This window comes from Dipteris shenzhenensis, chromosome 4 (genome assembly GCF_047967505.1).
Source record: "Dipteris shenzhenensis isolate YYH24624 ecotype China chromosome 4, Dip_SZ_1.0, whole genome shotgun sequence".
Lineage (NCBI taxonomy): Eukaryota > Viridiplantae > Streptophyta > Polypodiopsida > Gleicheniales > Dipteridaceae > Dipteris > Dipteris shenzhenensis.
Window position 1 is genome coordinate 14020745 of NC_141599.1, and position 13338 is coordinate 14034082.

The following is a 13338-nucleotide window of genomic DNA, read 5'->3' on the forward strand; positions in this document are numbered from 1 at the left end:
GAATGTACCCATGAAGGCTCTGTGGTCTTGAAAGATCGTGTCCATCATGTGATTGAAGGTGGCATTAGTGAGTCCGAAAGGCATAACCAAAAACTCATACAACCCAAAAGAAGTCTTAAACGTTGTCTTATGCACATCTTCTGGATGTATGCGAACCTGTGATACCCACTCTTTAAATCAATGCGGCTGAAAACAGCTCCCCCTTTCAACCTATCCAGAATATCATCTATCTTGGATATAGGGAAGCGATTCTTAATCGTGATCTTATTCAAGGCACGGTAATCAATACACATACGCCAAGAACCATCCTTCTTCTGAACCAACAGAACTGAAGAGCAATAAGATGATGAACTTGGCTGAATCAGCCCCTTCTCCAAAAGTTCATTTACCTGACACTGTATCTCCTCCTGCTGCACCGCACTAACTTTGTAAGGTGGTTTGTTGGGTGGATTACTGATAGGTATGATGTCAATCCCATGGTCCTCCGGCGTTTGTGGTGGAAGCTCACTAGGCAACTCATTAGAAAAGCAATCTGAAAATTCAGTTAGAAAAACAGCCCTTTGCTTTTCCAAACGGGAAACGGTATGCTCTTCATTTACAGGGGGTATCTCTCTAGCAAAAACCATGTATACAGAAATATGTCTTTTCATTACAGAATTAATGATAGAAGCCGTTACAACTGGGACAGACTCCCCTTTTAATTTTGCATCAATTACATGGGTCTTCCCCTTATGTGAAACTGTAATTTTTCTCTTCTTGGCTTCTATCACCGCATCCTAGCGATGCATCCATGGCATACCCAACAAAACGTCACAACCTGCAAGGGGCATAATATAAAAGTCTTCTCTGTCCACAAAAGACTCAATATGCAAGCGCAACTTCCCTGTGATAGGTGTGACAGGAGTGGTGAACTCCGGGTTAGCCATACCGGTTTCATAGCTCGGTCCCATCTCCTCGGCTCGAATGCCGTATTTTGCTGCCATATTTGGAGAAATAAAGTTGGCCTTTGCACGTGGATCAAAGAAAATAATGGTTGTTTGATCCCGAACCTTACCCCAAGCTTTGCATAACTCAGTTTCCTCACCCTGGTGTTGTTCATTGATCACATCAGGCATCAAACCAGCCATGGTATTCTGTTTCTTCCCCTTCTGATCACCTTTGCATGCATCAGCCTTCTCCTCATTCCACTTTGGGCAATCCCGAGACACATGACCTGGTTCTTTGCATTTAAAACATCTCTTTTCTTCATAGAGAGTTTTACGCTCCTCTAGACTCAAATAAGCAGCTGTCTTTTTATTGTTTAGTCGCCACCCTGCAACAAACGCAGCCTTCTGACGATTAGCCTTCTTCTTTATTTTGAAAAATCGGAGCCCAGATCTCTTGTCTGTGTCTTCCTTCTTCGATTCTTGCTTCTTTCCACCTTTGAACCCAAAAGTCTTCCCCTGCATCAAAGCATATGCCGTGCTAGCATTCTCGATAAGCTCAGACATATTGGAGATTTAGTCTTTGTGTAGTAGTCTCTCAACTCCTTGGGCAGCTTGCAGCAATATTTCTCAACTTGCTCAGCAAAAGGAACAATCCGATAGGAGCTAACAGGCAACAAGGCCGCCCAAAACTTGCTGTTATACTCCTCTAACTGCAATTATTGGAATTCAGCTCATGCCAAGCAGTCATGATATCCACCTCAAAAGTCGTGGTAAGCCACGCAGGTGAAAACACCTATTTGAAACCTACCCACGTGTTTGGTGCGGTGTTTTGCATAAGCATAGTGATCCACCACTGAAGTGCATTTCCCTTTAGAAAACTTGCAGCCCGGCGTATTTTGGATGGCTGTGTGAAATTCCCTCCTGTGTAGGCTGCATCAAACTGCTGCAAAAAGGTCAAGGCCTTAAGTTTATCCTGCACCCCACTAAATGTCTCAAATTTTACTGCTGCACCAGTCTCTTTAAAGTCTTTCATCTTCCCTTGAGGTGCCAAATTATTGTATACAGGTGCTTGGGCAAAAGGGACAGCAACACTCACTCTATCTTCCACACTACCAGCATTGGGAAAAGCTGTATTATTCAGACCAGCACCCGTATTTTGCATATTTCCCCAACCAGGGTTACTTGTTGCTGCATTGGGCATACCTGTTTGCATCCCTGCGGCTGCTCCAACATTTGCATACATCATATTCTCTCCCAGGGGCTGTAAACTAGGCTGGAATCAAACTGTTTGACTAGCAGGCATACCCGAAAATTGGGCTTGTGGGCTGACCATTGCCTAAAATAGTAAGCCATCACCAAGATAACCTAGTTGCACCGGGTTTGCCATAATTCCTTGCTGTTGGAAACCATGGACTGAAAATTATTACCTTGAGTTGGCCCAAACTGCCCATATCTTTCCGACTGCTTCTCTGTTTCTTACGAAACTTATATAAGAGCGAAGCCCATTTCAAGGCGCATCTCAATATGTGATTGAATATTTTATATCATGTCTCTACTGAAAGTTATGGGTCTCTGTGTCTTATGACAGTTTGGAGAGTGTTTTGAGCTAAGTGTAAAGGTGTCTATGAAGGAGGTGCAATGTTTCCTCGGAACCTACCCCTTTTATTAAATATATGAGGTGGTACACCCACAAATGCTTCCAGTATGTATCCTACTCTATAATTGGTCTAACTATCACAGGGGCATGCATGTTAATTCATTCAGATTGGGCGCACCATGTCGTGGGAGGCTTGACCCTAATCCTTCAGAGAGGTCAAAGGGTGGATTCTCCCTCACATCCCTCACCTCCTCAGCTACCTTGTGCTATGTATGTGCGTTTGTTGTCTTTTGCAGTTACTTGTTGCATTTCCATTATGCATCTTGTAGCGAACGATTTGAGTTTTGTGTCTATATTTTTAAATTCTACCTATACATATGGACGACATCACATATTAGTGAGCCGCATTTGTTTTCTTTCATGCATTATTTAATTTTGCAGTATAGCATCACTTTTTCAATATCTTATATTATTATTGCATTTTTGAATATACAGCCCAAGGTGATTGAGCGCCATTTTCGTGATCTTGTCTTGCGATATGGGTCAATATTAGTGGTTGACTTGGTGAACCAAGTAATTTTCAAACTTCCACAAGTCATAAGTTGTAAAGGATTGTGTGAGTATGCGAAGTCTTACTACTTGTTTGAATTATCACACATGCTAAGATTGCATGATTATCAACCATTGTAACCTTGACAATATTGTTTGTTGAACTTGTAGGAAGGAAGTGAGGAAATTTTGGGATTAGCATATTCGAATGCAATCCAAAGCTTAGTTCATAAAAACATCAGGTATGTTAGCGTTTTTGTGTGCTTGTGGACTCTCCATATTATACCATTGTTGACATTGTAATGACTTATACGCTGAAGAATCACATTGGACATATGAGAGAAATAAACTACGAGTCTCTATAGGCTTCTTACCATTTCTATTTATGATGGATAAAGTGATGATGAATCTTTATATGCTTTAGCAATGAATACAATGATAACTCTACACCACTACAAAGATTGCCATGGCTTTCTATGTCAATGCTTCTTAGGTCATCGCTTCAGCATACCCAATGCGTTTGTTCTTCATATCCCTTTCACTCCTACTCATAGAATCCACAATGTTGGCACCGGTTATTGAATCGGGTAGTTTATAACTAGTCCTCTACAGAAGCTAGCTCATGAAAAAAACCTTTGATATGGTTGCTTGTTGTTTGTCCTTGCTCTGCCTCTTGAAAGAGTATGGAGAAATCACAAACATAACGAAAAGGCTTGTTGTTTTATGCTACTATGTCTGCGTTTTTTGGTCAAGTCGGCGTGTTATCTTAGTCATGGAGAAAAACAAAGGATTGTATGTGTATCTCTGATCGCCTATTTCTGGCATCCAAACTTCCCAAGAGCGCTAGAAAATTCCTAGCTAAAAGAAAAGAGCAAGGCTTTGAAGCACGAGAGCTCCTTCTCATTAGGCTCGCAAGGTAGCTCTGATACCAATGTTACATCCACACGTAAAGAGGGCGGTTCTGCAAATTACGACCCAGCCTCGGTCTCCAAAGTGCTCCCTATTGCGAAATCCCCCCCCCCTCCCCCCTTCTCCTCGCCTTGCCGGCCCCTCCCTCCCTTGCTGAATCGTTTGTTGTTGCTCCTGTCTTTGGCGGGAGCTACTAGGTGTGCCATTTGTTGCACCGAGGCCCCCTTCTCAAAAGCTGGAGCTGCCGCTATGCCATCACACCAGGTCGCCACAGGTCGCCACAGCCCTTGTGTTGCTGTATCAAGCCCCTGTGGCCAGCGGGTAACCCCCCAAGACCCCCGCCCCCCTTTTGCACACCGCGGGCTGCTGTCCGTCCCTGCGCTCCATCTTAGGCCCACGTGGGTCTGCACGACCCCCAAAATAGAGACGGTGGGCTCTCCAAGCCCCCATCCTCCTCTCTGAAGACCAAGGGGCTACCCACTAGCCACCATCTCCCAAGCTACATCCAACCTGCCTTGCTCCTACAAAGCCAACAACAATAGAAGAGAGAAGATCAGCGACAAATGAAGAAAACCAAGAAATCACAAGCAAGAGGTACTCGTAGGGAATTCACTCAGCAATACCTTTCTTTGAGGACCCCTCAGTACCTAGGACCTGATTGCAAGCATTCACACAACAATGTGAGGTGAAACCTTGGAAGTAGAGAGAAATAAAGGACAGCAGATACTACAATATGCCAGGCACGTAGGTACTCGCAGGGAATTCACTCAGCAATACCTTTCTTTGAGGACCCCTCAGTACCTAGGACCTGATTGCAAGCATTCACACAATAATGTGAGGTGAAACCCCAGAAGCAGAGAGAAATAAAGGACAGCAGATACTACAATATGCCAGGCACGTAAGAGAAAAGATCAGCGACAAATGAAGAAAACCAAGAAATTACAAGCAAGAGGTACTCGCAGGGAATTCACTCAGCAATACCTTTCTTTGAGGACCCCTCAGTACCTAGGACCTGATTGCAAGCATTCACACAACAATGTGAGGTGAAACCTTGGAAGCAGAGAGAAATAAAGGACAGCAGATACTACAATATGCCAGGCACGTAAGAGGATAGGGGAGAATAATTTTCTTCACTCAAAAGCATCAGAGAATTGCAGAAATGTATGCCAAAATGCCTACACGAGGGTGCACGGAAGACACATGGGGAAAGCAAGCTTTGGAAGCTTCTATAAATGCCTACACATCAGGAGGAGTGTCCAAGAGTGGGACGTCAGAGGTGATCTCTCACTTCCACAAGATTTGCCTTGTATTGATCTTGAAGGTGGAGGGTTTGGTAGCCACCAATGTAGCATTGTTGACTGAAAAAGCACATGTAGACAAAGCACTAGCTGAGTTCAAGAAACAAGGTGGGAGCCTGCAAGATGAATGGCGGAAGGAAAAGAGCAACAAAGAGGAGTGGGAGAAGGAAAGAGCAACATGGGAATTAGAAAAACAGCTTCAAAGACGAAATACAAGCCATGGGAACTGAATTACAGCAGCTAAGAGATGCACAGGGAGCTCCGGAAGGAGCAAACAAAATAATGGAAGAGCAGCAAGGAGAATGTTACTGCATTGGGAGCAAAGGTTGATTTTTGCTCCTTCAGCCCCTCCCCTTCAGCCCGTTTCTTATCCTTTTCTCCTACTCTTGGCTGGGTTGAGCTCCATGGCCCAGCCTAGGGGGTTTCTCAAGTTGATATCACTCAAAACGAACCCTAGGAGCTCCCTCTCTGGCCACCGTTCTGCCTCAGCTAGCTGCTGCTCCAGATTGGTTTTTCCACAAACAAAGAATTGACCACAACTTTTCAAGGTTTGCTCATATCATTTCGAAGTAAAAGAATTTTTATTGTTCATATGATAAGCTACATTTTTCTCTTCTACATCAAATCTGTGCCGTTTGGCCGCTGTGAGCATCGCGAGAAGGGGGGGTCCCTGGCAGACTGTCATTTTTTTTTAAAACAATGACTGATGGACAAGGAGAGAAGCAGCCTTCATATGCTGCAAAAATAGCATCACCTTTACCTAAAACTAGGCAAAATGAGGCAATACTTCTTCTCCAAGAGCATATTCTCTTGTTCAACAAGGAGAACAATGAATTGAAGCAAAAATTTCAGGATCTAGACGAGAGAGAGTGAAAGTGAATGAGCTAGACAAATTGAAGAAATGCATAAGAAGCTCACGGGAGAGCTCCAAGAGAATCTCAAGGGAGAGATCAAAGGAGAAGTAAAGAGCGCTTTAGACTTTACACGACTGCCGAAGGAAGTAAAGGAGCAAGCTGAAAGGTTGCTCAACTCAAAGAAGCTCAGGATTGGAGGACTACTAGATAGACAACTGGAATGTAGCAGAGGATTTTTGGGAAGAGACTCGTGAAAAACTCAACAAAGCTTTACTAGGGATTGATTTGGGTGATCTCAACTTTGAGATAGCTCAAGAAGGAGCGTAGGGAGTCCTTATCTTCGAGTCAAGGGCTGAAAGAACACAAGTTCTTAGACAATCTAACAAGTTGAAAGGTCTACATGTGTGGATTGCAGAGGAACTCACAAAGAATCAGCTAAAGAACAAAAGCTCAAACTAGCAAAGGTGAAGGCGGCCAGAAAAGAAGGATGGGCTGTCTACGGAGATGGCAAGGCTTTGATCAAGGATTTTAAAGTTAAACCAACAGACCCTCAGTCTATAATTGATGTATGATCTGCATTTGTTTTCTTCTTCTTTTGTTTACTGGTTGAACCAGGTCTAAAGGAAACTTGATATAGTTATATCTTGTCTTTTGAGACGTAACACAAAAAACATTTTTTTTGCTCAAAAAAATAAAAATAATAGAAGAGCCGAAATCTGAGAACAAAAAACTCAGAAAAGATTTGGTATCCTTGCAGGCCACCATGCAAGGTAAACATGCTGAATTCACACAACAGATCACAAAAGGAGAGGCTGCAATCCTAGAATAGAAAGATGTGGTCGACAAAGGCACCTCTGTCCCCAAGAAAGAGATTATTTCAGATACTTGGAGGATGACCTCACTCTCTTGCAACAAGAGCAAGTAATGGTAGCAAGAGAGGCAGGGAAATGGGCTGCATATAGGGATGGTAAGGTGATCATTCGAGAGAGAGGAGACAAGGAGGAGGATGGGGAATTATGACGTTGTTGAACCCATGGGACGAGTACACACATTGGATTGAACATATTTGTGTGGAATTGTAATGGCAGGCTATGGTCTGATCCAGGAGGGTTCTTGGAGACATACAATGATAGGGATATGATCTTCTACATCGAGACATATGAGAGCTTAGAGAGAGGGTTGTCCATAGTGACAGGATACACATGGGAGTCAGCTCATAGGAAGGAATTGAGGAGAGATAGCAGAGTACGCGGTTCTGCAGGAGCTACTGTTCTCTTCAAATCACACCTGAGACCACTCATCTCTGTGGTATGGAGAGAGGAGCATGCATTGCACATGTGGATATGAGTTCAGCTATCGAGTGCTCGACTGATCTTTATTGCAGTGTGCTACTTCTCTCTGGACACGTTATCCTATGCACATGAGGTGACTAGAGAGGGATATAGCCTATAGGAGACGATCCATGATGACATCACGGAGTTTTCTAGACACAGAGGCACCCTCCTATGGGATTTCAATGGACGGACAAGGGACAGGTAGGTGGGCCTGCTAGACTTCGCATATGAGAGAGATCCCCACAGTCTCGGAGCTAGATGCAGCTGAGCTCGGGATACTGAGGCACTCTGCAGATGCCCCACATGTGATGGAATTTGGTTGCAAGCCTTTTGCTACTCTAAATGCTTGTATTTTGAAGCTTTTCAAATTTTTCTAGCCTTGTAAGAGAGTAGACACTGCCCATTCTGGGTTAGACCCTCTCATGGCTACCATCTTGAATATGGATAAGTTCAATGGTAAAGGCTTTCACACATGGCAGATGAAGGTTAAGTTTGCATTGATGAGGGAAAACCTCTGGAGGCTTGTCAAACCGGCTTCAACTTCTTCTTCAACAGCCTCTAATGCTGAAGAATCCTCAGCTCCGACACGCCCGACAAGAGATCCTGCTAGAGAGGAGAAAGCCTATGGCATCATTGCTCTTGCCTTAGGAGATGACTATATTCATCACATCTCTGACTTAGAGTCTCCTTCAGAAGCGTTGGCAGAAGCTTGACATTATTTTTGGTGCTAGCTCTCACATCTCAAAATTGTCACTTAAGATTGCTTTCTTTGAATTGAAGATGGTTAGTGGCACTCTTTTGGCTGCCCATGTCAATCATATGCGGAGTCTCATGACTCAACTTGCTTCTATCAACTCTCCAATCACTACAGATGATGCAATGGCAGTGTTGCTCAAAAGTATGCCTGAAGATTATGATCATGTTATTACCACTTTGAAAAATCTTCCTAATCCTAATTTTGAAGGTCTTATTTCTGCTCTTCAAGAAGAAGAAAGGCACATGGAACTCCGGAGAGGCAATGACACAGCATACCAGAGAGGCAATGACACAGCCTATGCCATAAAAATTCAAAAGGGCAAGTTTTCACCTTGCAAACATTGTCAGAAGACTAATCACCTCTCAAAAGATTGCTTCAAGATCAATCCATGCAAACATTGTGGCAAAAACAATCACCATGAAAAGTATTGTAGAGCAAAAAAGGAAGAAGCTACAAAGTCAGAAACTGCCAATCTACTTTTATTTGATGAGTCTACACATGATGAAGACTATGCTTTTTAGGCACTTTGTCTTCTTTGTTTATCATCACTTGGTCAAATTTTGAGGTTCTTTGCCTGGAGTAGTACTCCAAAAAGAATATGTAAATCACCTCTGGTCACCATATGATGTAGGCCATGTTTTGACTATCCCATTTCTGTGAACCTCACACCCTTGGGAACCCTTGCTAGCATGAGATCCTAGCCATAGATTAATCCTTGACCACCATGAGATGGCATGAGAAACTATGAGACTAGATGAATCCTTGACACTGCAAGAGGCAATCCCTTGGGGGGTTTGTTGGGGTAAGTATGATCAACGGCTTGCTCTATGGTGCATATGTGCATCTAGGGGAGTCACATGTGTGTTTGTGTGTGTTGTAAGGGCACATCAAGTGCCATGATGTGTCTAGTGTGTGACCTAAGTGATGATGCAAGACAAAGGCAATCCCACTGATGTAGGGATTGATTCCCACTGATGTAGGGACTGATTGCCACTATGTAGGGAAGGTATTACCTTCTCCCCTTTTCTATAAGAGAGAGTTCTCTCTCACACAATCTTAATAGAGATCTACCATCCTTCTTTCATTGTGCTCTCACACCTCTTGCAAGATGCATCTATTCTATCCTACGGGATTCTACATGGTTGGTAGGATGCCCATAGTGACTAGGATTACTCCACGGATTATTATTTGCATGCAAAGGGGTAACCATTAATGGGTGCCATGGTTGTGCGCTTTAGTTAATGGTTGCAGGTACTATGAGGGGTTGATTACCCAAGCGCTATGGAGCCCAGAGGACAATCAGGAGGTGAACATGTGACCAAAAGGGCTACGAAGACCCTAGACTTTTGCCCTTTGAGGCATGTAACTAGAGATAGTCTAGAATTTTGACACTTGGCATGTTGCCAAAAGAAATGAGCTGAGAGCTATTTCTAAAGAAGATTTTACGCATGTTTATGTATGAACAACAGCCTGTGAGCTGATGAACTCTTGTACTCCGTTTTCATTATATGAATAAAGACCTTCGGGGGGGGGGGTCCAGCCCGACGATTATCCTGGGCCCTAGTGTGCTGTGTGTGTGTGTGTGAGAGAGAGAGAGAGAGAGAGAGAGAGGATGAATTCTCAACAGTATAGCTCAGCCAGCATTGAAAAAAGAATACGAGAGAGAGTTTCACTATTTTGGTCTGTGGCCTATCAGCAAGACTTGGTAAAGCATTGTATTGCTTGAGTTGTCAACAATATTGTGCTTGTTTTGCTATATTGTCAAGAAAGACATTTGTAGACTGAAAGAAATTTAGATCCATGACTTTTGTCGAGTGGTTGAGCATATTAAATGTGTCCCGCACTTGGAAAAGTGTTTTAAGGTGTTGCGGATTTGTAGTGCGAGTTTATCGAGATAGCTTTAGAAGTTGTGGAATCAGTAAAATGTTTGATCAACTTTTCAAAAGGCATGTATATAGTTGTAATGCGTGCATCATCTTGTGAGTTGTTAAGAAATAGAGCTAGGAAGTCGTAAGGAATTGAAGCCAACATTCTCATAAATCATTACATTGTAGGTATGTGCCATTTGACTTTCATCGAATATGCGGGCATCTACATTTTGAACACTTGTCACTGCTTTATGATCAAATTGAAGATGATTGCAAATCCCAAGGGTGAGTGCTGAGATAAATGCTAAGTTCATATTAGCTTTTTCAAATAAATGTGTCTTTCCAATACTGGATGTCTATGTGAGGCAGATTTTTCTTGGTAAGCACAAAAGGAGAGGTTGAGGAACAGCATGGGGTTGTAAGAGTCAACTGTGTTGATTGCGTGGATCGGACCAATATTACACAGGTTACAGATATACAGTTTCTTTCATGTGTTCCAGTTGAATAAAATAATTTTATAATGCAGAATGTAAGCTTTTTGAATTTTATACTATTGAAGGCAATGCTTTCTTTTGTGTTGGCACGAGTTTTAATAATGCCTACTATTGGTAAAGAATACTTTGAATGTATTACCAGTGTTTAGTTTCGAGACTGGCACTCAACAAAACTTTACATAGACGTAGTTGTAGTGGTCAGGTCCTTTATTTTGTTGATGTTTGGTTACTTTTTGGACTTTAGGAGCTATTTGCTAGGTTGCGCCATCTCATACTTTAGATACAGGGCTTCCCCCTAGAAAAGGTATCTTCTTTTAGAACTTTGAAAAACAATCAAGAGTGAGCTATCCATGGGGGGCTGAAAGAGAAGACTGGCTGTTCTATAGCCTGCACCTAGTATGGTGGAGTGTAGAAACAATTGATTTCTTGATCCGTGAAAGTATAAAATATACATGCAATCCATGAAACATGGAGTTCGTTCATTAATTCACTCTTGCGGCGCTTTGGGGTTACAACAATCAAGGTTCAACAGAGTGGTACTTAGACCTTCAGTACTAGTTTAAAAAGAGTGGTAGTTAGACCTTAGGTGCTAGGTTAGACCACTAACAATGTTATGTCATGGACTTTTAAGGGACCACAAACAATGTTTTGTCATGAACTTTCAAGGGACCACTCACTATTATGACAATGTTAAGAGACTTTTAAGGGGCCATGTGATGTGGCATACTGCCACATACATCCATAATGCATGCAGGGGATGAGTGCCAAATTGAACTTTTTTATTGGTTCTAGCTCGTATGACTTTGCCACGCCATGTAGGCAAAAGCACTCACCTTGCCAATCCGCTCTAGGATAGCCAATGAGATTCTAGTATGGCATCTATGCACGTTTCCTATACATGTGTTTGATGCATTCAGATCGGGCATGTGTTCTATGCACTGTGTCATTTTGCCACATAGAGCTACTCTTAGCTATATGTTGGTTTATGGATCTTTTTGTAGCGGCTGCTGCAATCTCAGTTAGAAGCATTCATTTTAGCTATTTCTGGCATATCCATTGCAGCAATCATTGTGTGTGTGCGTATCTACTTTTAAGGGGCCACATGATGTGGCATACCGCCACATACATCCATGATGGATGTAGGGATGAGTGCCACATTGCACTATTTTATTGGTCTAGCTTGTTTGAATTTGCCACGTCACGTAAGCAGAAGCACTCACCATGTCAATCGCTCTAGGATAGCCAATGAGATTCTAGTATGGCATCTATGCACATGTTCCATGCATGTTTGATGCATTCGGATTGGGCATATTTTCTATGCACTGTGTCAGTGTGCCCCATAGAGCTACTGTTAGCTATGTGTTGGTTCATTTATCTTTTTGTAGCAGCTGCTGCAATCTCAGTTAGGAGCATTCATTTTACCTAATGTTGGCATTTCCATTGCAGCAATTATTGTGTGTGCGTGCATCTATCCTACCTGTGCATGTTTGTGGAGGGCACTTTGATCCAGAAGGCCTCTACCACCTGTTTTCTTTCATTGTATCAGAGCCATCCTTAGAAGACACGTGAATACTGCTAGAAAGCAGCCCTCTTCCAAGAAGGTGCACACACCCTTGAGCATGAGTACTAGAACCCCTTTGTGAGATCCTTACTAAGTATGAAGAGCAAGGAGATCCTTCAAAGCTTGACTAGTGCAAAAGAATACCTGCAATTTACATGCAAGCTAGCTGATATATCCTGCAAGAACATTTGCAAAAGAGGATAAAAAAGAACCCTAATCAGGCAAGATGACACAATACCTTCAGAACTTCAGTGGGGACATGTCAAGGATTTCCCTAACAAGTGCTTCAGCCAAGTGGAGGGTTTTTATTGACATGTTGACATACAAGAAGATAGTGATGAAGATAGTAATGGTGCTTGTAAGAACATAAAAGATGATCACGTTGATATCCAAGATTATAGTAACCATCTTAGTGGCAAGGACACTGAGATGATGACTGCTAACTCGGAGAAGTATTTTTCAATTGAAAGACAATCACCGACCTATTAGGATCTCAAACATTAAAGGCAGGGTTACATGTAAGAGATACCAAGGAAGTAAAATGGAAATCTTATTCTCGAACTTCCACCAACCTTTGGAAATTTGTAAAGAATGGTTGGCATAGAACAAAAGATTCATGGTCACATCTAGACTAAATCTTTGGCAAGGAATATATAATTCCATGTAGTGTGAGGTTAAGCTATTATTTGGGGGCTTTGAAGTGACAGAGGGTGATTTGTCCTTACTACACTAATAATAGGAATTACAATACAGCTTTCCTTAGTGGCTCTTTACCAAACAGGGTAGCATTGGGCTTCATGACTAGAGAGCCGCAATAAAATTGTGTCACTATTGCAAAAAACCAGCTTGTGGTGTCACCTGTCAATGTATGGTTTATTATGTAATGCCATATGTTGAAGTATGGATATACATAATGGTACATATTGGTGAGCACTTTCAACAGTATCTCGAAGGCAATGATAGAGAAAACGAGAGATGTGGTATCACATGTTGTGAAGGTATATAAAAATGTAGGCTCTCATAAAGATCAAATGAGCGTGGCAAAGGAAATGCTAATGAATTCCATGATGTGTGGTAATGAAGGCCTTTAGAATGAAGGGATTTTAGGGAACAACTTCTTGGAAGGTCTTGTTCCATTGGTGGAGAATCAAAGGTAGTATGCTTGCTACCTATGAATTTTGGGTAATGCTT

At 42.4% G+C, this 13338-nt stretch overlaps 1 protein-coding gene across 2 annotated transcripts in view; it reads left to right on the top strand.

Moving 5' to 3' along the window:
- LOC147902495 (phosphoinositide phosphatase SAC6-like) overlaps window positions 1-13338 on the top strand; it is a 77117-nt gene that overhangs the window by 29796 nt on the left and 33983 nt on the right. The window contains exons 13-16 of one of the 2 annotated variants that reach the window (XM_087373536.1): window positions 3019-3096; window positions 3244-3314; window positions 10279-10377; window positions 10462-10558. In XM_087373536.1, coding sequence (XP_087229662.1) covers window positions 3019-3096; window positions 3244-3314; window positions 10279-10377; window positions 10462-10558 — 345 coding nt within the window. The remainder of the gene's footprint in view (window positions 1-3018; window positions 3097-3243; window positions 3315-10278; window positions 10378-10461; window positions 10559-13338) is intronic. The other variant, XM_087373537.1, reaches the window with a different exon arrangement.